The sequence below is a fragment of the Corvus hawaiiensis genome, chromosome 7, assembly GCF_020740725.1.
Source record: "Corvus hawaiiensis isolate bCorHaw1 chromosome 7, bCorHaw1.pri.cur, whole genome shotgun sequence".
NCBI classification, from domain to species: Eukaryota; Metazoa; Chordata; class Aves; order Passeriformes; family Corvidae; genus Corvus; species Corvus hawaiiensis.
The window spans coordinates 30087649-30115158 of NC_063219.1; the positions used below are offsets into that span (position 1 = coordinate 30087649).

General features: G+C 40.8%; 1 protein-coding gene across 1 annotated transcript in view; it reads right to left on the bottom strand.

The window, feature by feature from the left end:
* Window positions 1-27510, bottom strand: part of ADCY5 (adenylate cyclase 5) — a 205283-nt gene that overhangs the window by 61029 nt on the left and 116744 nt on the right. The window contains exons 2-3 of the mRNA XM_048308669.1: window positions 23569-23718; window positions 18406-18527 (exon numbers count right to left, since the gene is read on the bottom strand). Coding sequence (XP_048164626.1) covers window positions 18406-18527; window positions 23569-23718 — 272 coding nt within the window. The remainder of the gene's footprint in view (window positions 1-18405; window positions 18528-23568; window positions 23719-27510) is intronic.

A 27510-nucleotide genomic window follows, 5' to 3' on the forward strand; every position in this document is an offset into this window, starting at 1 on the left:
AAGCTGCAAAGGCAGACTGAGCTGAAATGGAGGGGGGCACAGCTAGGAGGCAGAGACAAGAAGAGAACACTCCCAATCTGCTGAGCTCAGCTTTCCCATTTTTTGGTCTGTAAAGCACTCACACAACAGTTAAGATACACCTGGACAAGCAGCTCTGGAATCAGCAGAAGCCTGAGTGCAACATCCCAGAGACCAGCTCAGGTCCATCCCACTGCACAGGGAGTCCGACCACTGCAGGTCCTTTAAAACTATCTCCTGTAAGTCAGGTGATCCTTGCACTACTGATGTACCCTGAGGCAGAAGCATCCCGGGGTCTTTGGGATGGCAAAAGATGGCAAAGGAGAACTTTCTTTGCAAGTGTGCGGGGGGAGAGATTTGGCAGAAAGCAAAGAAGAACATAAGGAATAAGAAGAGCTAAGGACAAGGTGGGAAGCAGGAAACCACATGAGACATTTAAAAACCACACACATCTACAGAGAATGATTTTGAAGTGCAGACTTAAGTGTCTGAAGCTAATACAGTTATCAAAGGAGGGACATGACACAGGTTTCCCTGCAAATGCAGGATTATTCAAAATGCTAAATTAAATCATCAGTGCTTCTAATGTAAAAACAAAAAAACCAGTCGTGTTCTATTTCAAGACATGTGCGCACCATGCACGCCAGCCACAACATAAATCAGCAAGGCAAGAAACACAAACCCTATCACCATCACAACGGTAATGCCAGTCATGAATATAAACACCATGTGTTGCTGGAAACCAAACACCACAGGCACTGCATGGGAAACAGAACAAAACCCCAGACTCGGTGAGCTTTAATGGCTTATAATAGCTGCAAAGTGCTTCTGACTGGATGTGAACCAAAGCCATGGTATTTTACCACAATGAGCACTACCTACAAGAGAAGAAAGAGTTAATATGTCATAATGAAATAATCATTGTTCACTAGAAACAAGCATTCATGAGCAAAGATGCAACAAGGATGCTGCTGGCTATAGTCTGCCCTTGTCGGTGAGCTCACTAGGCTAATGGGTGAGGACAGTGTCTCAGGCTGCTACAACACCATCCACTGCAATTGGTGTTGAGTGTCATTAAGTCATACTGTGAACAAGGAAGAAGAAAGAAGAGGGACGGACTGGGATACAGTTGACGAAACTCTCACTTGAAAGGCTGGGTTAGGCTCTTAACACCAAAGTAGGCTTTCAGAGAACCACAGTAATGTTAAAGTTGGAAGGGACCTCCGGAGGTCATCTTGTCTAACCCTCTGCCCAAGCAGGGCCACCTAAGTTGGCCCTTGGTTACCCAAGACCATGCTCAGATGTCTTTTGAGTATGTCCAAGGTGACAGCATCTCTTCAGCATTTTGGCAAATGAGTCGATTTTTGCACTTGAACATCTGTTTAATAGCCAGCTCCCCTCCAGCAATGTAAGCACAGAATTATTTTCCAGCTTCAGTGGCATAAACATAATATTAAGTTAATCTAGAAGTTTCTAGAATAGACAAGACACCAAGACACATCCAATCTCTCCTTCTTAGTTATAGCTACTTGGAGATGGGATGGCACAGAGATCCTCTGTGTGCCCTCTCTTCTACTCAGCCTGTGCACAAAATAGGACTCCAGCTTCCAGAAGCACTGAGAACATCTCATCATGCGCTTTCCCTGCTGAATTTGATAGCAGCAACAACAGAAGGACAAACCAAAAGAAGCTGAGGACAAGTTCACAGCAGTGACCATAGTCAGGCGGCAGCGTGTCTGGGAAAAGCAGCACAAATGTAAGCAAGGGCAGCAAAGCCCACCTAGGGAGGGTGAAATGGCCCACACAGGTCATTGTGCTGGGTGACAGCCCAGGGACCGGTCCAGCAAGCTACTTCTAGACTATCTCAGGTCTCAACAGCACATCAGCCTTGCTCTCTAGGGATGTCTATGTGACAGGCTAAAGACACAGCCTTAGCGATGCAAAAAATGTTCTCCAGAACAGCAGGACATCAGACAGAGCAGAGGTTAAAATTTTTCCTTTTCCTACAGTCATGGGAAAAAAGCAAACACAACATTAAAAAGATACACACTCTATCCTAAACTTATATGGTCATTTCAGAGAAGATCCATTTGGTATTGGAAATCACCTATTGTTTCAAATGAGCCCTAGCACTGCTGTGACACATCAGCTGGCACAGCTCCCCCTTGGGAAGCAGGACTCATCCTGCACCATGACAGTGTTCCATCTTGAGATCAGTCATGCTGGCTCCCACTTGCTCAAGAGGGTGAGAAGGCACATATGTACACAAATGCTGTGATAAGCAAAGGAGTACTGGCAAGAGAGAGAAAAACACAAAATAGGAGGAAATACACACAAAAACCTTACAAAACCAAAACCCTGGAAAACTGTGAGCCTTTTCACCTTTTTTCTTTAAAACAAAAGGCAGAAAGCCTCCCTCCCATCCCTCTTCCAAAGCTGCCTAAAATGTAAACCAAACCCACATGCTATATTTGAAAAGTTCACTCTGCAAGGCCATAATAAGTGAATCTGGTGACAGCAAAAACCAACAAAGGAGCAGGAGACCAGATGGCTCTGGGAGACACTGGTGGCAACGTGCAAACTGCCAGCCACAGCCACTGCATGATGACAGCCAGGCTCATTGCAAAGACATAAACTGCAGAGCACTGCTTTGGCTTGATTTTCTCGTGTTTGCTCTCAGGTGAGTGTTACTGGAGGTCAGAAGTGTCCGAGGGGCTCATCTGGGAGATGCACATCTCCAGCATAAACACTCCACATTTGTGGCTGCAGCTCTGTCTGCATTAGCAGTGCTGGGAATGCCCCATGGAAAGGATCTGGCCCTGCTGCTGCTCAGGAGCTGCTGAGAAAAACGGCACCATACTGTCCATCATGGTCAGCGCTCCTCACCTCAGTGCCTGTGGTCTGTCCCTCACTGCCAGCACAGGAAATGAGAAGAAATTTAGATCCTGAAATCACTAACCAGAAGGGGAAAAATGCACCAGTCATTCAAAGAAAAGTTTTTCCATGACCTCCCTGGGTCTACAGTTCACAAGCATGAGTAGCATCCCCAGTTACTGGAACTTAGCTATAGCTAGGCAACACCAGTACTCTTCTTTTTTTTTTTTTTTTTTTTTTTAAACATGAAAAACTTGCTATCCTCTCCTTCTAAACATTTGGAGTTACAAGATTTTCCTATTTCAGCAGACTATATTTAACCAGATTGATTTTTCAACGGAAACAGGAGTAATAAATAGGCTTTTGGGAAGAAAAACTACTTGAGGAAGGCAAAACCAAATAAAAATAGATATGCAGTGGCTACCAGACAAACTATAGATGTGACTTATTATAGATGGCTTTGAGATGAGTGAAAGGAATTTTATTCCTCCATCATTGCCAGCCGAATTAGATGCTGCTGTCTGTCAAACCTGAAAAAGAAATCCAACTATCCTAAATAAGACTTTGTGTTAGTAAGAAGGAAGAAATTTAGATGTTTTTCATGTATCTAAGAAGGGACTGATGGGAATGCCAATTTTTTTCCAGTTGTTCTGGTCAGGGGAAAAAGCCATGTAAATGCAAAAGATGCCAAATCCATTCCATCTCCAAGGAAGCTGAAGAGAGCAAAGCTGAAGGATAGCACCTTTTGCAGGAGGGAACCATGTGTAGTGCTGACCCCAACCTTGTGCCTTTGCTGTGGCTCTGAGCAAGCCCAAACCCACCCAGGTCTGCCTGACCAGTACAAAAGAGCTGGCAGGTCTGTCCAAACTGGACCTGAATCCAGCTCACACCACAATAAATCTCAGATTCATTTTTGTTCCACAAGAGAGCCTGAAATCCAGAACTGCATGTAAAAGAGAAAGGAGAAGCCATATTCTGGTTTTCAAACTTCAGGTGTACTTTTTCTTGTGAGCATTCCTGCAGTCTGTTTTCTGGAATTAGAGTGATCTCTGATATCAAAATCCTGCTGTAAACCAATAAGTAAGACAACAGAGCTAAGAGAATTCTGAAAAACAGACCAACACAGTTGTAGTTCTATTCAGGGCAGGAAGGCACTAGTCCCACTATTCCTTCCTGCCTTCTCTTTGAGACAATACCTTGAAAAATCAACTGAAGCTATAGAAGCAGCATGGTAGGACAAAGAAACAACTAAAAATTTAGGCATTAAAGCAAAAGACAACCTGTTGCAAAGAGGCTGTGTGCCAGCAATCAATTGGTTGTCAGGGAAGGCAAGAGAGAATAAATTTTGTCACAGTTAACAGTTCCACATGTATATTCAAGCCCAGGCACATGGCATAGACATGAAATTGCCTCTAATCAGGTTTGTGATGCTTTCTGTTGTATATTGCTCAGGTCTTTGTATTTGATGAAGAAAGAATGAGCTCTTCATAGCTGTGAAAACTGCCTTCAGTCTGTTCTTCTCTGGTATCATGGATATTCAGGCAAACAATGATGCTTTTGTATTCCCTAACCAAAAAGCTGCAGTAATTCTGCATGCAGCCGTCACTTCAATCTACCCTTGCTTCTTCGCTCTTTCCAGTGTCTTTCCCACTGTCCTGTCCTTTTGGGATTTATTTACTTTGTCATTTCAGCAAGTCAGGGTTTTCCTTCTGGAAAGTCACTACATAATGAAAACATTACATTAGTATATAAATGTCATAATTTAAAACATTAAGGAGCAATTGTGCCATTCCCAAAGTGGGTAGGGTAGCAAAATACGCAGACTCCCAATGGACGAGCTGAGAATGGACAAGTGAGGTGATGATCTGTGTACACAATTGCCACTGGTAGCTTGTTAGATCAAGAATACAAAATGGCCATTTGGTGGGAAAACTGAGTGCAGAAGTCTTCCTGCCCTTTTTGGAACAGTCAGTATGAGTGGACTCGCTGCCCCCCCACTTCTATACTTTTAAAGGTAGTTGAGCAGTTGTGTTTTTAAAGTTACACTGATGAAACAGTAAAGAGAAATGGCCCCAGAGCATTTAGACACACTTAACTGTGCACACTTTAAAATGGTCACTTTTCTGAGAAACACCAATGAACATCAGTGGAGAGGAACTGTAAAATGAAGACATTCCTTTGTCAGTTATTTTCAAAGTTGAAATGACTGTCCGAAGAAAATGGTGCAGCTCATTAACTGAGGGATCAATATTATTTGATTAATAAACAAACCTGATAATAAATTTAATAATAGACCACATCATGTTTTCAATGACAAGGGAGATTAGTTGCAATATCAGAGTCAAATGAAAAAATCCTGCAGGAAATTGAACTCATTATCTGGTTGTTGTACACTACATTAATTTTCCTTACCTGATAAGAAGCAGTAATGAATAGATACCCTCAACTCACAAGTAAAGTCTCCCAACTTTACAAGGACTATAATTTAACATTAAGGGGTGTTTTTCCTTTTTAAGATGTGACCTACCATCACATCTTAATTGACCAGTAGCACTTGGGTTGATACCTATCTTTGGTTCCTTTTGGTGACACAGAAAACTCCATCTTCCATGAAGAAACAAAGTAAATATAATGAAATTCTGTACAACCAGTACCAGCAGTAAACCCACTCCTCCTCAGAAGGCAGTTCAGGTGAACTTACTACGTAAGGATTTCTATGCAAAGATGGTCCTTGAACAGGGAACATGAAATTCCATGCATCTCTTCAGCCTCTAACATATCTCATATTCCAAATATTTGGCATATTTCCATGATTTCATAGGTAGTAAGCAGTGACATTAAGCAACTGTTAAAATGTCATTGGCGCTAGAAAAACAAAACCATGCTATTTCCTAGAGACAGAAGTATGGTATATGGATAAAATACATAAAGATGCTCAAAGTGTCATGGGAAAACCCTGACAAAGCAGGAATGTGAATCCTGGCCTCCTAAGTCCGGGAAACATCCACACAAACCCTACTCCTGACATGATAGAGTGGGAGCCATGGTGATGTCAGGTCTGCTCACTGCATATGTAAGTCTCTCTAACTTTCCCCTAAATCTCCCCTGATTTTTGCAATCAGTGGTTTCTTCTCATAATGAAGCAGACATATAATTTTAACTTGATTTCAAGAGAATTACTGTAATTGCCACCACCAGAATAATAGATCTGCATATAAAGAAATGGCTTTTCTCTTGCATTTTCCATTGGATAATTTAATTTCTCTGTTAAATGCATTAAGATATTTCACTAAGCCATTTGCTTGCTACTCTCAATACTCACAAAATATTATCTCCAAATGTAGTTCCTGCAAACAGCTATTAGTTTACCAGTGAACTAATATCAATAAAATCAATAGAGTCTGACCAGATCTTCTCTATAGCATAGAAAGTCACCTTGGAGACCACTTAAAACATGTAATATGGTAATGTGTCGCATAGCATAAAAATAAGAGGAAAGTTGCTGTTTCAGGTCTTTCTACACCTTATGCAAAACCAGTCTAGCTAATTTCTGTTTACTTCCTATGCCACCACAGTAGTAGCAATTTTGGTTTTCACAAAGCTGCATGAAATGGAATTTAAGTGCTGGGGAGGACACATGCCCATCTGAAGGCTAGCACAGCTGGCAATAAAATTGTGGCTAACGAGTCACAGGACAAACAGGTTGGGACTTTCCCTGTTGGCGATCTGGGGAATCCAGAGCCGAATTCACTTGCAGAGAAGGAAGAAGTCTGAACAAACTGCCTCAAGTGAAATGTCTTTTAGAGTATCCATGTTAACAGCCACACAGATCCTGTCCCTAGCACAGATACATTCAGGTTTCTAACAGATGCCTTGGATTAGAATAATTTGCTCTTCCAGACAGGAGTAGCCACGACTGTAGTAAAGGGTTTCTAAAACAACACGTCCGTGTTCTCCCTGGGGGTCTGTGCTGTAACTGCATGAATTGATGTGGTACAAGTTTCCAATATGAACAGGGCCTGGGGCTGTCAGGCAGATCTGGAGCAGTGGAGAGGGCAGTGGGAGGAAACAGAGCATGCGAACAGAACACAAACTGTAAAGATCTTTAAACAATCTGGAATCTGCAAATGGCAGCTGTGGTATTTGGTGTTTGTATGGCTGGGTTTAATGCTCTTATAGTTCAGATACCAGGAGATGATTCCCTATTCTTATGCACCAAGCCACTCTCTGAAAGCCTGAAAATGCTTAGCACAGCTACTCTATTTCTTATATACCACAATAAACAAACTTGCAGAAGTGCTGGGTTCTAATAGCCACTGCAAAGAAAGAAAGAAAGGCGGCGGAAAAGCGCAGCAGCCCACACAACATCAAATGCTGGTAGGCTCAGTGCTAAATAGCAGATGATTCTTACTGAATAACTGCCCTAGATTTTGCAAACAATACAGAGAACAGAAATAGAAACCCATTTACATATTGCTGTTAATAACTTTATTTATAGTGTCACAGCTAGAGCACAATAACTGCAGCCATGGCTTAACTTGAAAGCCATTCACTGTGGAAGAGTCAGACAGACACTGTTTTCTCAATCCTTATGCAACCAAAAAAAAATCCTGCTGACAACATCCAGTCACCAGAATCCTTGTAAACAGAAACAGAAAAGAAATTAACAGCAATCAAAGGCAAAACCAAATCATCCCCAGGATCGCCTTGGCCTCTCCATCTTCTAGGTACTTAGGACATGCTGTGGTTAATCTAAGACCACCGGGGCTAGAAACCCTGGCAAATAATTTTTCACTTCAGTTTGAGCCTTGAGACAGCATCTTACAGGAATACTTGACTTTTATTTAATTTATTTCTTTGGTCATTATTTGTTGTTTGAATTAAGTAATACAGACAGGGCTCAGAGTAAGTCAGCAGCTACAATAACAAACAGTATGTGTCCAGCATTTAAGAGAGTCCCTCCCATATCCATGCTGCCATCTACACGACTGTAGCCAAATCTTACCTGGGAGTCAAAATTCCTGCCAGTTAAAATACCACTGGCCTGACACAAAAGACTGGCACAACTTCAAGGTACAGAAACGTACACAGAAATTTGTATCCTTGATTCCATGGTATTTTGCAAATGCCTGCTATTTATAAGTAAATGGAGTGAAATTGAAAGCAAGGCAACCATCTCCTAAGACCCTTCACCCAAGATGTGAGAAAACATGGATCTAATTTTTCCTGTGAATCCAGCCTGAACTGGACAAGTGGCTATTTTGGATTGGGAACAGGGGTACCCTCAGGATCTCATGCTACAGCTGCTCATTACATATAAAATACTCAGAATAATTAGAGGCAGAGACAGCAAGTGCTCCGCTCTGCCCTGCTGATTATGGTGCGCGCTGTGACATGGGACAGTGGGATTCAAGCCGCTGCTCCGGGGTTTGATTCTTTTTTGTGAAAAAATGAGACAGAGTTAACAAAAGAGAATGAGGATGCCTTCTTCATTTATGGCCTCTCCTAGGAGATGTGGCCGCAAACGCCCTCTGGTACATGGGAAAACCAAATCCAGATAATCTACCCTGGCACGTGGGTTGAGCCTCTACACTCCTGATGAGCATGGTGTGCCTCATCACTTGTGCTTCTTCAGGTCTTCCCTACCACTGTGTTGTACTTTCTGCCACATGGAATGTCAACTGAATTAATTCTCTGTGTTTCCATTTTAGAGAGGAACAGAGAGAAGCCCCTTTGGCACAGCAGCCCAGCCGAACTGCCCCTCTCGCTCCCCCCACGGATACAGCCAGTGCCCATGAGAAGTGCCCAGCAGAGAATGTGTGTGTTTGTGCACACTCCCTGCTCGCTGCTTCAGCACAACTCCTCAGAGCCTTCAAGATGTAGTCATCAGGACATTTCTGCAATGGGAGCCAGGCATTTCTGAACTCTGATCAGCCTCACTACCAAGTCAAATTAAAGAACTCATGGTCTGTCTCAGTTTTTAAGTTTACAGACAAGATACCATTTTCAATTTACTCCTTCCCCCATTGCATACTTCCAAGGAAAAACAGCTCAGCAGGCAATTTCAGTGTTCCTGGGCTTTGAAAGAAATTTGTAAACACTTCCAATTTCAATAACAAAATTTTATGCAGTTTTCAGTTGAAAATTACAAAGAGTACAGGATATTAAAAGCAGAATATCCCTTACAATTTACGCTCTGTAACAATTTTGCCTCTACATGAGACGTGTTGTCCTAAACTGTGACCTGCTGGCCACTATTCTGCAGAAGGTGAGAATCTTAAGGAAGAAAGGCAAGGATGCGAGTTTTTTCTCATTTTTAATTGAAACAAAGTAGAACTATTAAATGAAAAGGCCTCTTTTTCTCTTGCTTGGAAAGGAAATGAATCTCACAAAGGGGCTTACAGTAGTTTTGAATGCAACCCAGAACAAAAGGTTCCAAATGAAACAGAATAATTATACTTTTATGGATCAGCTCTTGGCATTTGTTGAAGCCTGATCTGTAACTGCAATTGCTCAAGTTCCCCTGAGCAGAAGCCAAAGTTTTGTTTGTTTTGTTCTACAAATTGATTCTTATTAGCTCATTCTTTGGAAACAGCCAAGGCACAAAGCAGCGGTGCATTGGTGTGCATGCTCCCGGGAATGGAGGCTCTCCACCAGCACTGCAGTGGCCCATAACTGTCCACTGTCTACACCTGCTTGTGTCTGGTTTCCATTCTCTCTTCTCTTTCCCTCCAGACATGCTAACAATTGGCAAATTTGCTCCTTTTGTTCCAAGTTTTTTTTGCCTTTCCCATATTTTTTGCCTACCTCTCCTCCCCACTAATATCCCATCAGCTCTGTGACATCGGTTCTCTCTATTCCTTCATAGTCCAGGGTGTCACAAAGCACCTCTCTGAATTGCTGCATCATTCAGCATGGATGTATGGGTCTGCCAGGCCTTGGAGATAACAAATTAAGTAGTTGTGAGAAGAAGGAGGGTTGTCCTAGTAACCTTCTATTAGCAGCATTCCCCACAGTGAGCAGGAATGGATCCAGCGTATGATCACACTCTGCAAAGAATCATGCTTAAATTAAAACCCTACCCAAACCACCACCATCCAAAAACCCTAAAACAATGAGCTGACACGGTGGATCAAACTCACTACTGTAACTCTGCTGGGAAAATTCCCCACTGCTTCCTACATGCACCTTCCTTTTCATGTGAGACGGCAAGTTGTGCTTCCAGATGCTCTGCACAGCTACTGATGGGGACAAACAGGCATTTACAGCTGATCTGACAACTGAAAAAAGCTCTGGTCACCCAGCCTTCTCCATGCCACTTACTGGGGAGTTCTCTGCAACAAGAGGCTAGGAGAGAATATTTTGCTGATAGTCACACAGATCCAAGTTTTATAAGTAGTCACCACACCAGATTTTTCATCTTGGGGGTCGGTTCTGTAGAACTGGAGATGAGGAAGTTGATTTTGAATGTTGATGATCCTCCTATATATTTAAGGCATCAGTTTAGGAGGTTGATTCAAAATAGGGACATGGTTACTGGTCAAGAGCTTCCTTAGATTTTCTCAGTGCCTTTGAGAGCCTCAGATATTTGCCAAAATCACATACAGCACCCATAAAGATCTCTGTTGGTCAAGGTATCAAGGAAGATAACTTATATATTCTTATATTTTGGTTCCTTTTAAAACGGCATCACACAGATACTTCCCAATCTCTGAAAGCTGTCTGCAAACTTCTGAGTCCCCAGAAACTATACAGTTTTACAAAACCTTATTCCCACCATTTAAAACTGTGTTCATCCTTCCTGGGCTTTGTAACAAAACCACAAAAGGGCACAGAAAAACCTCAGTTTTCTAAAAAGAGGACTTCTACCATTCCACAAGGGCAATGCCATGCCAATGGGATGTGTGTGATGAAATTAATTTAATCTTTGGGTCTTTTGCCTCCTTTGCTCTTTTGTGCAGTCCTCCTTTGGTGCTCCTCATTTGTTAGTTCTGTTTCTGAAGTAACCTGTTCTTAGTTGGGTTTCTTATAAAAACTCCCCATACAGAATTATGCAGACTGCACAGTCAGTACCAACCTCTCCCCAGCTCTTTCACCAGTTAGTATAAAGCAAAGTTAATAAAAAAGAGAAAGTTTAAAAACTACACTATGACTTTCATTTGCTGGAGGGCATAGGCTCAAGTTAGCAATGTACTTACTTGAGTCACAGGATGCCAGACCACTTGAAAGCTCTTCTCCACTAATTAGTTTCAGCTTTTGTCTCTTCTTCATTATTTATCCAGTGTCAAAATTATATATACACCAGTAGGAACAGATGCGCAAATTAGCAGCAATTGTTGAGGGATATAAATATAGTGTAAGACAAGAGAAGTTAATCCATCCCCATCCAAAACTGTGCCTCTGTTTTATAGCTTCTGTAAGAGAGCTTCAAGTAGTTTTGCAAAGTTCGCTGCATGACAGAATAAAAAGTTTAACTAATTTTTGCTTTTCAGTCATTATCATCTAGGGAGGAAGCAAAAAGGTAGGATGATTTTAATAAGAACCTCTTCAAATGTTATATAAACTCTATGTTCTTAAAACCACTTTGCATGTTAACTACATGACAAAGCAGTTCATTAACTGAAATTTCACAAAGTCTTTACAGGAGAAAAGCAATTCTGTAAAAGCAAGTCTTCACAAAAGAAAAGTTTTGTTCAGAGAATACTCAATTTTTCTTGTCAAGGTTACTCTAGAGTATGGAGGACTGGAAGTGAACTAGTTGAATAAACATAATTTGATGCACTTTTTTGACTATAAATTTGATACATTTGTTTTTATCAGGCCAATCAGCAGTCATACTTACATTTTTAAAAATTTGATTTATTCTTAGTACTACTGGAGAAAAAAGAGAATCCAAATAACCTTGATGAGGTAAAATTCTGCTCTGTAAACTTCTGCAGGCACCTTCATTATTGTCTCCAAATTACTATTCACAGTATTTCATCATTAAAACATCTAACGCTCTTCAATCCATCACCCTGTGAACTTCACAGGCCCCTGTGTAAACTCAGAATAGCAGGGTGTGAATTATACATCACAGGCCCTTCCTAATTGCTGATGGCTTGCTGGTGGCTGCAGATCTGCAGTCACCTGGCACGCTGCACTTTTGGGATGTTATCTTTATTACAACACACGTGTTTGAGTAGAGCATCCAGCGGGGTGCCTTGCAGCCAGTTATATCTGTTTCGTTCTTCAGGGGGTACAAGGCTCCTTCACGCCCTTGAAGACACCAGGAGCTCCCAGCAGGGGAGATCACAATATATTCCCAGTTCAAAGAGAAAGATCACAGATCAAATGAATACTTAAACATGTTAGCATGTATTTGTTCTTAAAGGTTGCTGTGCACACACACAAAGAGGTAGCTTTGCTAAAATATATAAACCTGCTGTATTTTTTGGCTTAAAAGCTTTCATGACTGATCCATCAATACATTTATTATCGAGAGGGAGTGATCCTGGGTTGAAACATCCCCTGTAAACTAACACCCAGCCTTATTGCCCAGCTTTGAGGTCAACTCCAGGTGTAACAAGGCTGAAAAGTAAGCGAATTTATTTAAACATGAATTTTAGTGTGAATTACAATCTCCAAAAAACAAGTGACTTTTCCTCTCAAAACCAAGAAATTGACTAGGAAGAGCCAAGTGATTGGTGGTGGTAAGAGCAGAGTAATTCACCTTCATCCATGGGTGAAACCTACTCCTGCACTTCCTAAAGCTTATTGCTAACTTGAAAGAAAAAAAATCTGCAACATTAAAAAGCAAAGATTCACCCCTGGCAGGCATAGGTGAAACTCCCAGGATCTGGCTCTTGACAGGGAGAGTTCCTGCTTAGGTAAAATTCACTGCTGTCATTTGGGGAAAAACGTGGGCAGGCTCATTTCCCTCCTACTCACTTTTCTCATTCTACAGCCTCAACCAGAAGTTACAGCAATTAAATGCTCTGAACTCACATGAAACCCACAGTTACCCCCCACCTATGGGCAAAAATAACTTTCTACTGCTCGTGGGCATATACCTTGAATAAGGAAAAGGAGGGAGAGGTCTTGCCAAGACTTGATTCTGAGAAACAACCAACCAACCCATCAACACACTTTGGAGGAAATCGAAGCTCACGGACTGACAGGGAGAGCAGCAGCAAGGATGCAAGACATGGATAAAACTGGCTCTTGGGCTTTCTCTTGCTTAATGCTGCTCTTCCTTGTTTTTACACATAAGCCATCAATTTTCATTCTGCTTCCCCTCAAAAAGGAAAGAAGACAAGGAGGAAGATGGATTATACAGTAAATATTTAAAAAGTTATTGTTCCTGCCCTTTCCTGGCAATGAGGCCTTCCAGAGAAATTAAAGATATACAAACTTTGGCTGAGATGAGGGATTGTGTAATCTTTGAAAATATCCATGGAAGAACTGTCAGAAATTTATACCTATCATAATGTAATTCTATTTATTAAGGATGGTAAGTACTTCACCACTAAGAAACATTAAGAGCAGAAATCCTGTGTGTGAGGACAGTGGGAGGAGGGAAGAAAAAGATGTTTGCTTAGTTGAATTTTTCCTCAAATGTTGTAGTTCACAATTCCATTGAACCTTGTAACCTGGGAATTTAAAAAAAAATCATAAGCAACTAATATAGGCATCACAACACCTAAAAGGTGAAGAGGTTAAGTTGAAACAGCTGGTCTGAATACCCTGACACTCAGCCAAAGTGCAACTATTTGGTCATTTTTAAGCAGAGAACTTTTTGGTGTTAGAATGTCATTAAATCAGAAGACAAGTTACAAATGCTTTTCATTTAAAAAGCTGAAAGCAAATGGTCTTGTTTCATTTCTGCAAATGGTTTAGTTCAAGTTGTCAAGAAGTTTAAGAAACTCTGAAAACAGGTTAATGTTGTTGAGTACATGATTCATAAGAATTATGTGAAGGGGAGAAGAGAGGAAACTGTCACTTTTACTGCACTTGGATGCCAGCCCTAAAATAAGCTTCTTGGAACAGTTCATCAAAGGAATTTCAGTGACAAAGCCAACATTTATCCCTTCACAGAGGACTTCAAGCCTCCTTTTATAGCACAGAGATTACTATATTTGGCCAAACCTAGATAACATTAAAGCCATTATCACTGCAGTGAGACACTATAAATAGCAATAGTAGTGTAAAACACTTAAAATTCTGTCTGGGAAGCATGATATATAAACAATATTATCTATGCATTATTTAGCGCTTGTCTATCAGACATAATCTCATTCACGATAACATGAACAAATTTAGTTACATAATTCACCTTGTTGTTTACCCAAAATTACTTGCATAGTCTTGGGAACTCCTTTCCTGATTGCTTTTGACAATAGACTTTATATTTAACACACACACATATGTGGGAAAGGTCAAATCATGCTCTGAGGTTCTGGATTTGTCAAAGTTAATTCTCATTCAATAAATCAGCACAGGAAACTGTTTCATTCTCTGTTTAAAGGTTCTGTTCACGTGCATCAAAAAAGAGTGTATTAACCTCAAACATTTTCATCTTTGTTTTGTCACCATACTAAAATTTTCAGAAGACCATAATCCTGAAACAAATTTTGCTGCCAAAAATTACAGGAAGTTATATTTTCATTGTGGATAAATTAGTCTCTGAACTTTACTTTCCATAACAATAATCAGGAGATTATGAACTCATTTGCAGGAAGTCCAGGTAAAAAGATTTGCTCAAAAAAGATTGTCTTTTACCCATACAGGTCAAAAAGACCACTGTATTTTGCATTTAAAAAATCATATTTCCATTATGGAGAGATATCCCACCCTCTAAGAGAAGTGTAACTCAGTAAGCAATATCATAGCAGAACTGCTCCTTGTTAAAGGCTGCATTTTACAGACTTACTACTACTGGTACTTGAGGAAGAGCTCTTCTACACAGGTTTAAATTGAATTTTTTTTTCTTAAACAAAAAGAAAAAAAAAAAAAAAAAGGAAGTGTGTAACCTCTTTTTCTTAAAAAAAACCCCTGAACTGTATAACCTAGAACCCAAAACTAGCATATAAGAGCAAACTGGAAAGTTAAGGACACTTAATTTTTAAACTGAAAAAGAAAGCCTACATGCATTAACTTCACATAATTTTAGAATAACATTTTCTGCTGGTAGAGTGGTTTTGGTTTGGTTCTTAATTAAAATTAGAGGTGGTCTCAAAAGCCCAGACCCAATCATCCCTGAAAATTAAAATATTTAATCTTGTCTGGAAGAGAACTTAGTAAGCCACTTCTCCCACACAAAATGTCAAACCAGGCTAAGTGCACGAGGCTGTGCTCCTGTGTCTCCTGAGTTCAAAGGACCCAAGTTAAACTCATCTGGATGGAAACCTCCAGAGCCTCATTATTTCCATGTGACTTTGGAGAGCGACCTCACTCTGAAGATCCAGCAAAAATCAAGATGTCAGGTTCCAGGCATTAAGATGACAATCAAACTTTTAAATCAATAGCTAACAAAAATTCTCATCCATTATACTTTTGTTTAAAATCTACCTTTATACTCAATCTGGGAGAATGGTGGGGGGAAGAATCACTGAATACAGCTGATGGAGAAAGAAAACCCACACTTCTGTGCGAACACACAGACCTTCCCACTCCTCTGAATTGCAGAGGAAATGCTCCTGCTGATAAATCATCAACAGGAAGCCAGATTCAATGGCTGGGCACAGCACCCTTGCACTGACTTCACATACTTCTCAATTGCCTTGACACAATAACCTTTAGCTCATAAAAACTTGGATCTTATGACATTTTTGAGTAGTGACGAACACAAAACAAAATTGCTTGGAGCATTCTCATCTCAAAAGCCTCCCCTTGAGCATTTCCCTGTGCAAAGTAAAGAGCATGCTTGCTTTTATTCAGCCAGTTCATTAATCAGTGTCACCGAGATGCTACCTCCCCCCTCCATGGTGTTTCTGTGTGCATGTAAATGCTTCAAAATCATCCACAGTCATTCCCACCAGAGGTGGTTTCAGTGCACCCAGGCAGGAGCAAAGGCTCCGTGCTGAACTCCTGGTGTGAAATGAGTCATTTGTTCCAAATCATGTTTCCTTTCTTCAATATTCGTACTTAGTTATTCATTTCCCTAAAGTACATGAAGATGAGATGTTCCTGAGTTATTTTCTGTTTGCTCTCAGCACATACACTATTTTATTCCTATTTCTTATCTCACTTTTCCAGCCTTTTCCATGATTTCAGTGGGTTCTGATTTAGGACCTCACAGGGACAGATAACAAAGCCCACACTTTGAGGAAGATATCATTTGTTTCCTCTTGCAAGATCTTTTGAGACCTTAGAGTCCCTTTGCACTGGAGATAGTCGGCACCTGCAAGGGCTTGATTCCTAAACACCCATTACCATGAGGAACAAAGTTAAAATTACTTTTAAGCTGCAGAAGTGGAACTATTACATAAATGCTTATCTTATTCAATAAATATGCAAGATGTGAAAATTAAATGTTTGCAAGCATCCTGTTAGCTACCCATCAGGAACTGACTGGTGCACATGACCATTTATGTTTATGTGTTTCACCTTTCATGTTTCTTCACAGCTGTAGCTGAAAATCATTGCTGAATCTCCTTTCTCTACTCTTAGCCATGTGTCATTTTTGAGATCTCCATGTCTTCATACCAACCATTATCTTTGGGCTATTTTTTCCACTCACTATTGTTCCATCAGATTCCCCTTCCCCCTTTAAAATTTTCCAGTTGCAAACTTAGTTCATTATTGTTTATTTAGTTTTTGTATATGTAGTCATATAAATTAAAATTTCAAATCAGTATCATCCTAAAGAGATAATCAGCTTTACTAAGATTTGACTACGGAACAATTTTCAAACCTACAAAATAATGACATGGAAATTGATGTGAAAGACTAAAATACCATAGTCTCATGCTGTACCTAATGAATTGCACTTAGTTTGAATGTCAAGTTGACCTTTGAGTAATGGACAAAAGTAATTCACAAACAGCATCTATCACTAGAAATTTACACACCTACTTGAACAAGCTCAGTGTCATTAAGGAAAAAATGAATGTGAAGACACAAAACTTAATTTACTGTAGCACAAAGTCTGCTGAGGGCACTGTGGATGGCCTCTTCCCCTCCCCTTCATCACCATGCATATATCCTTTATTTTTCATCACTGAACCATTACTGTCTTTGATTTCTGATACTGTTTTTTTCTTCAGTATTGCTAGTGGATCTTTATCTCTTTACTGAGTCATAACCAAAAAAACTGAAGGGCTGAATTCCATCCAAGCGAGCACACAGACTTGCTCTGATTTCAGTGAGTTTTATATAAGACTCTACATTCAACACTGAGCAATCTCCCAATTTTCTGCTTGTACATTACCTCTCCCAGCTATCCTCAATCCTAAGATAATGTCTTCAAATGCATCAGAATTTCATGTGGATGTTTCCACGTCAACTGTTGGAGGGTGTGGTATGTTAGAGATGTAAGAAACTCACTTTCATCTGTTGAGCATAAAGTATCCGAAAATACAATTCACCATCATACTCAAGCTACATGAGGGAGAAAGGCTACACAAGGAGCTCACAGGAAAAACTCTTTTTGTAAGTGGAGATGGAAAAGGGAAGCTTTCTGTCTCCAGCCCCTTTGTCTCAAAAGAAGTACTTATAAACTGACAGAGCTGTTACACAGTTCCAGGACCTGGCTTAGCTGAGACATAAGTATCTCCAAAGAGATCAGGTACCACAGCAGAGGTGAAATGCATCAAGATTAAATTAAACTTTGTAACTGCAGCCCATAAAGCTATCAAGCCATCTGAAGCACTATTTTATTGCCTCTTCCCTGGGAAACTGGACAGCGGGAACCAGGAGATGTTCAGAAGCTCCTGGGGCTGGACTACTCCAGCAACACAGGCTGAGTTTGATTTTGCATGACTTGCCAGAGACTGGTTATCAAACCCTTCTCCTCATTCAGGTAGACCAAGGAGAAACACATTGCTGGGTGACTGAGCAGATGTCAAGGCTGTCACTAATGGACACCCTTCTTATAATTCCAAACTGCCAGAAACCACTCCAGAAAATCTTAACCTTAGCCAGGCTCTGCAATTCACCCTGAGGCAAGTGTTCCTAATTTTTACCTTGCATTCCATCATGTCTTATCAGAGGGGTGCTTGTAACCATCCAAAAATAACTGAACCCCAATATAATACCTTCTCAAAATCATCAACACTTACTGCAGGAAAGAAAAAAGGGAAAAAAAAGGAAAATGTAAGGAAAGAGATCAGTTCAAGTCACTTCTCAAAGCAAGATATTGCCGGAATGAGGCAATCCTCCTACCATCCTATAAACAAACTTTCAAAAGTCAGCTAGCGACACTTCAGAGTCTTTACACTTATTTTGGATCATGTCCCACTGACATCTTCGTCCCTGGGTGTTCAGGGCCAAGCACTCTTTCCCCATGGCTGGGAGACAGGCTGCTGTTCTTACCTGACATTGTCGTGCTTCTGGATGTAGATCTTATGAAACATCATGTCTTCCTGTTTGGCATTAATGTCAGCTTTCATCTCCATGGCAACATGTCGAGGAAGTACAGAGAGCAGGAGACGCTCCTGTGGAGTCAGACAGATGAACCAATTAAAACACCTGCTGCCCAGTTAACAAACACACTTTGTTCCTTACTGGGGAGAAATGACTCATCAGTTTGGTGAGAGATGAGTACAACCAAGCAAAATGGGCTCCATAAACCCAGTAGCTGATCCCCTAAGCAGTCATATGCAATTCTGTTCCCAAGCCCAACAGTAAGAATTCAATGATTTTAGAAGAAAAACTATTATTTTTCATTCCAGATGCACTGGGCTTACAATCATTGTTGCCGATTCTTGCAAATGAAGGAACCATGCAACTCAAAGTGTCCGTGCACCGTTCTTGGAAGGACCCTGATAAATGATATTGTCTGACCTCCCACACAGTCTCTACACACCACCACGAAGTCTTCCTTCACCTAACACCAGAGGAATGATACCCCAACACCCTTGGGCACTATTTAAAATTCCTTCCTTGCTTATCTAATTATCTAAGCACATTCCCCCAGCAGGCACAAACCTGCTCTTAGCAGTTAAAATGTTGTAGAAACGCCCCGATAAAACCAGCATGAAAAGTATTATACTGCTACACTTTAAAGTGCTATTAGTGCCCAATTGCATTAAGACCTGTGAACCCACCCACTCACCTACAAGAGTATTTTCAATAACCACATATCATCAGCAGTTTGTGGCTTTCCTTGCCCCTCATTTGGCACTTTTATTTACTGATCATATCTTTCGTGACTTTTTAAACATTATTTTGCAAGCTGTTCTGTATAGACTTAGCAAAAATTGACAAAATGATGACTTTCTGGTGATTCTCCTAGAAGCTCACATAAAAACAAGTGCTTGTTATTATTCTAAATTTGGTGCCAGTTTCACACAGAAATTATAGAATTTAAATCTGTGGGTAATTTGTGCCCCAGGGATGCATCTGTTTATATCAGAAATCACACCTGAGAATGCTGCCCAGAGCTTAATCCTATTCCCAGTCACACCCCATGAAGTTCAAAAGAGTTTTCTATGGCTCATGAAGGTGGGAAGCATCTCCTTTGGGATCTGCTCTGCCATGGTCCAGTCCAACCTGCAGGCAGTGCTCTGGGCTAGCTGAAGAATCCCAAAAGCTTGTGCCACTCTTGTCTTTATTTTTCTTTCCCTGCAGTGAGCAGGAGGAAGAAAAGGGCCTTCCTTCTTGGTGAGACAGACAGAAGGTGGTGCAAATGAAGGTCCCTAACCTTATCTAACAGCTCATTAATTCTCAACAACACAGGGAGCAGCAGGGCTCAAATGCAGGCCTGACTCAGAGGGGTCAGCAATCCTCTCCCAAGTACTCACGTCACCAAACCACTTGCCTGTCCTGCAGTTACAGGCACATTTCTGGTTTCTAATTCCTAGTTTTAACTGAAAGTTCACCATTTATTCCTTCCTCTAAGGAGAGAGAGGAACCCTGGCGGAACCAGAGGAAGACGAATTCACTGAAAATGTGCTCAGCATGCACTGAGATGTTTTTTAATCTGTGGCACTGCTCAGTGCTTCTTTTCTCCCCTTCAGTGTGCACCTTAAAGAGACTTCTTTAAGATTCTGCCTTCAGTCTTTGAAGAGATAGTAATAACACAGAAGATGTGTTAGAGGGATTTCTATCTCTGCTTAAAACTGCATCAGTCATGAAAAGATAGTTGTTTCTTAAAGTACTGTCACCTTCACTAGCATGCTGCAGGTGCTAACAGTTACATATCCACATTTTTTTAAAAAAAGCAGCTCATGAATCATGCATCTGTCCTTAGGCTTCTGTCAGCTATTGGTGCACTCCTTGAGTGGAAAAGCACAACACATTTGTATGTTTTCCAGAGTAAATGGTGTATACACTGTTGTCATTTGCATATTCTAATAGGCATCCTCAAATGTGTGAAAGTTGCTATTTTATGTGTGATTTTACACATCCTGTAAATAACTTGGAGCTTTATGGGAGGTTCAGGGGCACCCACAGGTTTGGAACATTCCCTGTGGGCGCATGAGCATAGAGGGTTTACTTGCTTCCTAAACAGAGACACATTCAGGAGCCTGAGTGTCTGTTAGGAGCACTCCAGGAGATTGTCATGTACATTTCCGAACAGCTTTTACTTGAGAACCCCCACCCCTACTCTTCCTGACACCATAGGCACTGCCAGATTAAATCACCAATATTTTCAAGACACTTGAGATCTCCAGGAGCTGCACTAAGGCTGCTCTGAACTAATAATCAGGGAATAAGATAGGCTCATCAGGTGAAACAAAAGCATGTGGCACAACATCCCTTCATGCAGCTACTAATTAGGAAGTTGAGCTGTGTTACAGAGCTGAGCATTATCTTTATTCTGTTTGCTTGGAGCCATCACAGTCACTGAAAATAACCTTTGAAGCTAACAGGAGAAGGCTATAACAAGTGCATTTGTAAGGCATAAGCCACATTAAAAGGCCTTCAAAACAACAAAAACCCTAAATTTTAGTTCAAATGGAGCAGAGAAATTAGGGTCTCCACTAGAGTATAATTTTCATTTTGGTACAATAACTAGAAAGTGCTGCAGCCCTCGCTGTAAAATCACTTATTATGCACCAGCAAGGTGACTAGGACTGCTGTTCTACAAGTATAATAAGGCAGCATTCTGACCTGATAAAAAAGCAAGAGCAAATCCATATATAATTCTCACTTCAAAATAACATGCAAGTATAGTTCCACTGAATTATACATTAAACAAATGCATCCCAAGGAGCACTAGTCTCTAAAACAGGCACATAGATGAAGGAGTCCAACACAGATTTACACACATACACATGGATATATGTGTGCATGGGTACACACATTCCTACAACTCCGCATAGGAATTTTAAGTATTTATGTAGTACTCTCCCAGGATGACCTCAAATCACTATAAATATTTAGTATCTTAAGATTATCCATTTATTCTCAGGTTTAGTAACAGTTACTTTTTACAAAAATGATGCTGAGATGAAAAAAAGGAGAGAACAACTTTACAGAGACAAAAGACATGCAATGCTATTGCATTAAGACAGTGCAGTCTCAACAACCCATCTCTTACTCAAATGTTATTTGCTCCCTACAGAGTATGGAGAACACCTGATTTTTCATCCAAGAATATTTTTTTCTGGGCAAACAACAGTGATTCCTGTTACAGCTCTGCCCTAGGTTATATCAAGTAATGAAATCACAAGTGGTCTCTTTTCTGCATTGGACATTCTGGATTTTCTATTTACTTTCTGGTTAATTTTGGGTGCTGGTAGATCCTTAATAAAGGAAAATAAAAGGTCATTTGCCCAAGACAATCTGCCTGTCTTTAACAGAGAACAGCACACAGGAGCACCATCGATCTCCAGAAAAAGACAAGCAACAATAAATAACAGTGTTGGGCTGCACAGTTGTGTTTCCCTCCACCCCTGTTTGGAGACTGGCTCTCCCAGATGTGGGCTAAGCTGCCCTTTTTTGTGTCTGCTGTCACGTCATGATTATCTCAATGCATTATGCATAGAGAGGCATCTGAACTGAACCTGGAGATCAATGTCAGTTCAGGCTGTGGCAGCAAATAATCTCATTAGGAGTCTCCAGCTGCCAGGTACTGCTGGAAGGACTGAAGAGCACTTGGCAGTGACTGGCTTTGACCCACATTTTTCTGATGTCCTGGCTTTCTTATGTGTGGTACAGTACTTTCTGGAGAAGGGCACTAGAAAAAAGCATCAAGATTTTTCAGGACTGTTCTTAGGAGCTGCTTCTGAGACAGAAGTGTCCAAATCCAGCACAGCACAAGCATTTGAGCCGTGTTGCTAAGGCAGTCTCTCGGCAGGGAGGACAGAGCCGTAATCAATAAGTAAAATGGCATCTTCTCTTGGCTCAATCCTTTCCTCCACTTCAAGATGTGGAAGGTGGAGTGGCTGCTCATTTCATCTTTCTGAGACTATATTTGTTCCAAAGGATAAAGGAGTCTTGAGTGTGAATCTTGTTTTCATACATAAAGTATCAAATAAGTACATGTACACGTTATTTCACAGTAAGGATTGAACAGCAGCTATGTCAGCCAGAGGTACCTCACAAAAAACTGCCAAAACACAAATCCATACATGCAGATGAGCTGAGACATGAAGGAAAATTAATCTGAGTTGCCACAGAGATGCAAAGACTCCCCAGCTGATTCATTCCCCTGACTTCTCCCCAAACCCACAATCAAGCTCTGAGATATCTCCCAAGGGATGAGCGGAAGTCCCGTTTCATGATTCATTTTAAATTGGACTGAACAGACCACTATGAGAGGTACTGCAGGACAGAGATATGTGTTAGCAAGGGAATAGTCAAGCTGCCCCAAAAGACCTTCTGTGTCTAATTCCAAGGACACAAGAGATTCATTGCAAGAGAACCCAAAAATTAATTAGGGGAGCAGATACATGCAGTACCCTTGACAACTCAGCTGTATGTTGGCAGCAAGAGGGCTTTTTATAGGAAAAAACCAATGAAGCTGATGATGAGTCTTACTTTTTGAACAAATACAATTCATGTGAGGCCCATAAGATATAGAGAGGTGTGTAAGAAGGTAGGAACCTTTGGGAAAGGAGAGAAGAGGACCTTCTTTGGAGCCATCAAGGAATATTATGTTGTGTGGACCAATTCTTACCTGCATTACATCTACCTTTTGGCAGTGGCTTGGCAGACAATCATGCCAGGCTGACCTTACAAAGAGGGTCAGTACAAAGCCTGTGTGTTGTACCTGCATTCAACACCTGGCTTCAATGATGGGTGCAAAAAAACCTATGCAGACTCTTTGTATACTGTGTAATTTTAATCCACAGAGCACATACCACAGGATATGCTGCTGTGTCTGGAAAAGTCCACCGGAGTATTGGACAAGAACTACACCCCTGAACTTTCTTTCAAACTTTTGAAAATCCTGTCCTCTAGCATCAACCTATTCTTGCCTGGATTACTCATGAAGCAAGAAGCCTTCAAATCCCATCCTACAGGAACAATTTGCATGCTAATTCTGTTTCAGTATTTTAATTTTTAATTTCCAGCTGTTGCTCTTACCTGCTGCTGGTTTTCCCTTTGAGAATGCAGCCTGGCTTGTATGCATTCCCTGGTCTCCTGGAAAGCCTGTCTTTGGGACACCTCTGCTGGGTAGTGGGTACACACGCCTACAATGTTTGTACAGGAGAAGATGAGGACATTGGAGACCAGCTGCAACAAAAACAAAAGAAAAAAAAAAAAGAGAGAGAGAAATACTTGGTTACACTTTGGAAATCTGCCATTGGTAACAAAGCACCAGCCAGAATCCAGCCCCTTCCATGACTCCTTAATCCAACACACATTTAAACCTCAGGCTCTTAATTCCAGTGTATTTTGCCTCTCTAGTCTTTAAAATATAAAACTTCCATATATGACCTCAAATATATGTTCTTACCACTGTGTACTACTTCACAAATAAAATGTACAATTTCACTGGTAATTCTGCAACCTCGCTTTTGGTTATCCATTATCTTGGGACTACTGTGACACAATTCAACTAAAAATACATCATTGCTCCATCATTTGAAGTCATTTATAACTCACACACAGAGATCTGGCAGAGAAACACAAATATTTCCATGTTTGCGTGCCTACATATCTGGCTCAAAAACATTTCGAAGGTACAATAAATACCATTATTTTGAAATAGTGCTTAAAATACTGGAGGTAAAGTGTTGGTATTCACAAGGTTTCAGAGGAACTGAAGTAATTTTTATAATCTAGTTCCAACTCAAAATTTTATAGTACTAGATAAAAACATAAGTTTTTTACATTTCTATGCATGAGTACAGAAATTAGTTGCTATGTTTGAGGCATATTTCAGCTGGACAAGCATGAAGGAAGAGCTATGCCACTCTTCTACTCCCATGTGGGTTATGTTTTGTAAGGAAGCAGTCACATAACTTTTGCTGAAAACTTGTGTTGCAACCTTTTATTTTTTTAATAAAAAGGAAAAAATATTCATGCCCACTGCTGGTATTTGTTTCAAGCAAAGTTCTCAAAGCCTGTTCTGATGGTTTAATGTAAACCTTTCCCTTAACAGAGGTCAGTCCCAGTAGGACTTTTTGAGACTTGCACAAGCTGTACCAGATCGCCCTTTGAGGACAGACTTATTTGAAACACCTCTCGTTTCTTCCAGGGGGAAAGACTGTCAGACCTCCAAGATTCTTAATAATACTGATCTTTGCTCTATTCCCTAATGAGCCCAAATATATCCTTTGCCTTTATTAATTTTTTACTTACAGAATAAAAAAAGCAGTTTCCAGATCAGCCCATTCTCTGCAAATATGGAGCCACTCTGAAGGGCAGGGGAGCTGCAGAGCACCCTCAAGCCCTGAGCTCACAGGGGGTGCTCAGGACTCCCCAAACCAACTTGGACACTGTGAAGGAGAGAGGAGCTGCCCCCATCTCAAACATGGACCCACATGCCAAGAGTAACAGCCTCTCCATAAAAACCTGACTGGTGCTACTCCAACTGTTTGACTACATTCACGTGCTAAGGACAGCAACAATTCTTTTATTGACAGCTCTGACTCGAAACAGAATTTAGGCAGAAAAACCTCATCTTTCAGCTCAAAACAAGCAACACCGTCAACTACAGCCAGAGGAGGGACTTCTCTCTGTGGATGGCTGCCAGTAGATGGCAACACTCCAACTTCCCAAGCTCCTGCATCCAAGCTCTGCATTTTGGGCCATGTCCCTGCAGTGAGTTCCCACACTTGTTTACCACACTACAGCACAAGGACCTGCAGGTCATGGACACCCACAGGTGACTATCACCAGTGGCATCAGATGTATTTGCAGACAACTGGTTTTCTAGGACGAAATTATTCTCAACCCCTACAGACGGGTCCTTCCATGCAGAGGCCACAGTTTGCACTGGGAGGAGGCTGTTGAAGACGTAGGGCACACGTGGGCATGAAATAAGTCCCAATCCTAAACTCACACATTCCCTTCACAATTATATTCTCACTCAGCTCTTTCTAAGACTGCCTGGATCCTGCCAGATCCAAGGTCCTCCACCTCTCTCCCCCAAGCTGATCAGACACCAGTCAACCCCCACCCAGATCCTGCCTTAACCTGAGGCAGTGCTGCATCCAATGGGCATTTGATGGTATTTTCTTGGTGATAATGATAATTTTTAAAGATGAAAAATCCCCCCTAGCATTAAAAAAAAAGACAAGGCTTACTATATTGAAGAAAAAGCTTAAAAAGGGTGCAAAAATAGGGGTTTTCTAGGATTTACTGATTCCCACTCCATGGATGCCCTGATTGAGACTCTCAGCCAAAGAACAGCACTTCTACAAGTTCAATCTGGTTAAAATGGGCTCAAAGGGGTTAAGAATAAACAGCATCTTTTGCATGCCCAGATTACAGCAAGACTCCCAAATCCTCTCTATTGGAGCTATTCAGTTGTGCAGTTATTAGAAAATTTTTCAGGGCATATAAAATGGCATAAGCACGTATGATATATTTTGAATGGATAAAACTGAGAACAAAGAAGGTTTTAAGGAAATAAGCAGTTTTCTGCTTTAATCCCAAGACTCTGAGATTTCATTTCACTTACAGTCACTAGCACTAACCCAAAAAACCTCCCCAAAACAGTGACTCAGCTCTTGTACCAAGAACAGGAGACAACAGGTAAGTTTAGATGCCAGGCAACATATTGAGAATTAACCCAGCAGAAAGAGGAACACCTCAGCCCTCAAAACAAGCTCTCTTTTGGTCTTTCTTGACAAACTGGTGTTGTGCCAACAAAAAGTCCCCCCAGTGGGGTCCACGTAGAGAGATACAGTTACTGTGATGATGCCTTAAACAGCCAGGCTGTGCTGCTCAAGGCCTGTGGTTCATATTGGACATTGAGACAGGGAGTACAAAAAACATCATCAGAATTGACATTATTGACAATATTTTTGGAACACCAAGCAGTTTAACTTTTCAGCTCTCACTAACGTCACTTTACACAAACCCAGGGGACTTCACAGACTGATTTACAAGACAGACTCAGATGACCATGCTTCATCAAGTAGGAACAAAAACTATACTGCAATGTAATTTTTAAGTAGCAGGGGACAGACAGGTGTCTGTATTTATTCTGTTTAGCAGGAGCTCATTTAATTCACAGTATAGCATCTCTGCAACACCCTGAAACATAAGGAGTGAAATGACTGTGTATTATCTGTGTTATTGTGTAACTTTTCTGTGAAAATATCAAAGATCTGCAGAGATTTAGAACTGAAGCTCCTACTATTTGCAGCCACAGTTGTTAGTAAGCAAGAGAATTTTGTTCAATATCTGTTCACAAGAATTTTCTACACAGGAATTTTAAAACACAATAAAGCAAAAAAAAAAATTCTAGGAGCAATAATTTTTTCACAGCCCTCTGTCTTAACAAAATAATTTTTTATCATGTTTGCCAAATGGTACTACTTGCTTATCAGCTTCTGTGCCATTTTGCTATGGTAACCAGCTTCAGTCCCAGGAGGAAGGAGATGATGTAGATAGTAAAAATCTGATTCCCTAAACCCCATGGCCTGAAAAGTAAAAACATATTATGGCAGCTATTTCAGACAACCTGTGCTTGAAGAGCTGTTCAAGGCAATGGAAAGATGTAATTGTCTGGTTTGTAATTGATTTCCTTCCCCTGCCTAACTAGAGATTTAAAGAAAGAAGATTCCTACTGATTTTGGAAAACAATAGTTTATAAAGACCATTTAACTTACATATAACTCTTAGCTAAGCTATTAAACCTGCCTGCAGTATGAGTATTTCATAAACTAAAACGTTTACTCTTACATGACCTGTGTGAGGCAGAGAAATGCTGTTCTCTTGGTGTTACCAAGGCAGAGCTCTTCAAAGGTGATTCAACACCTAAGGAAAAGCTATGTACTGTGAGGGGTTTTCAAAAAGCACCGTGACTCCTTAGTGCCACTGAAATAATAGATCACTCAAACTCCAGCAACA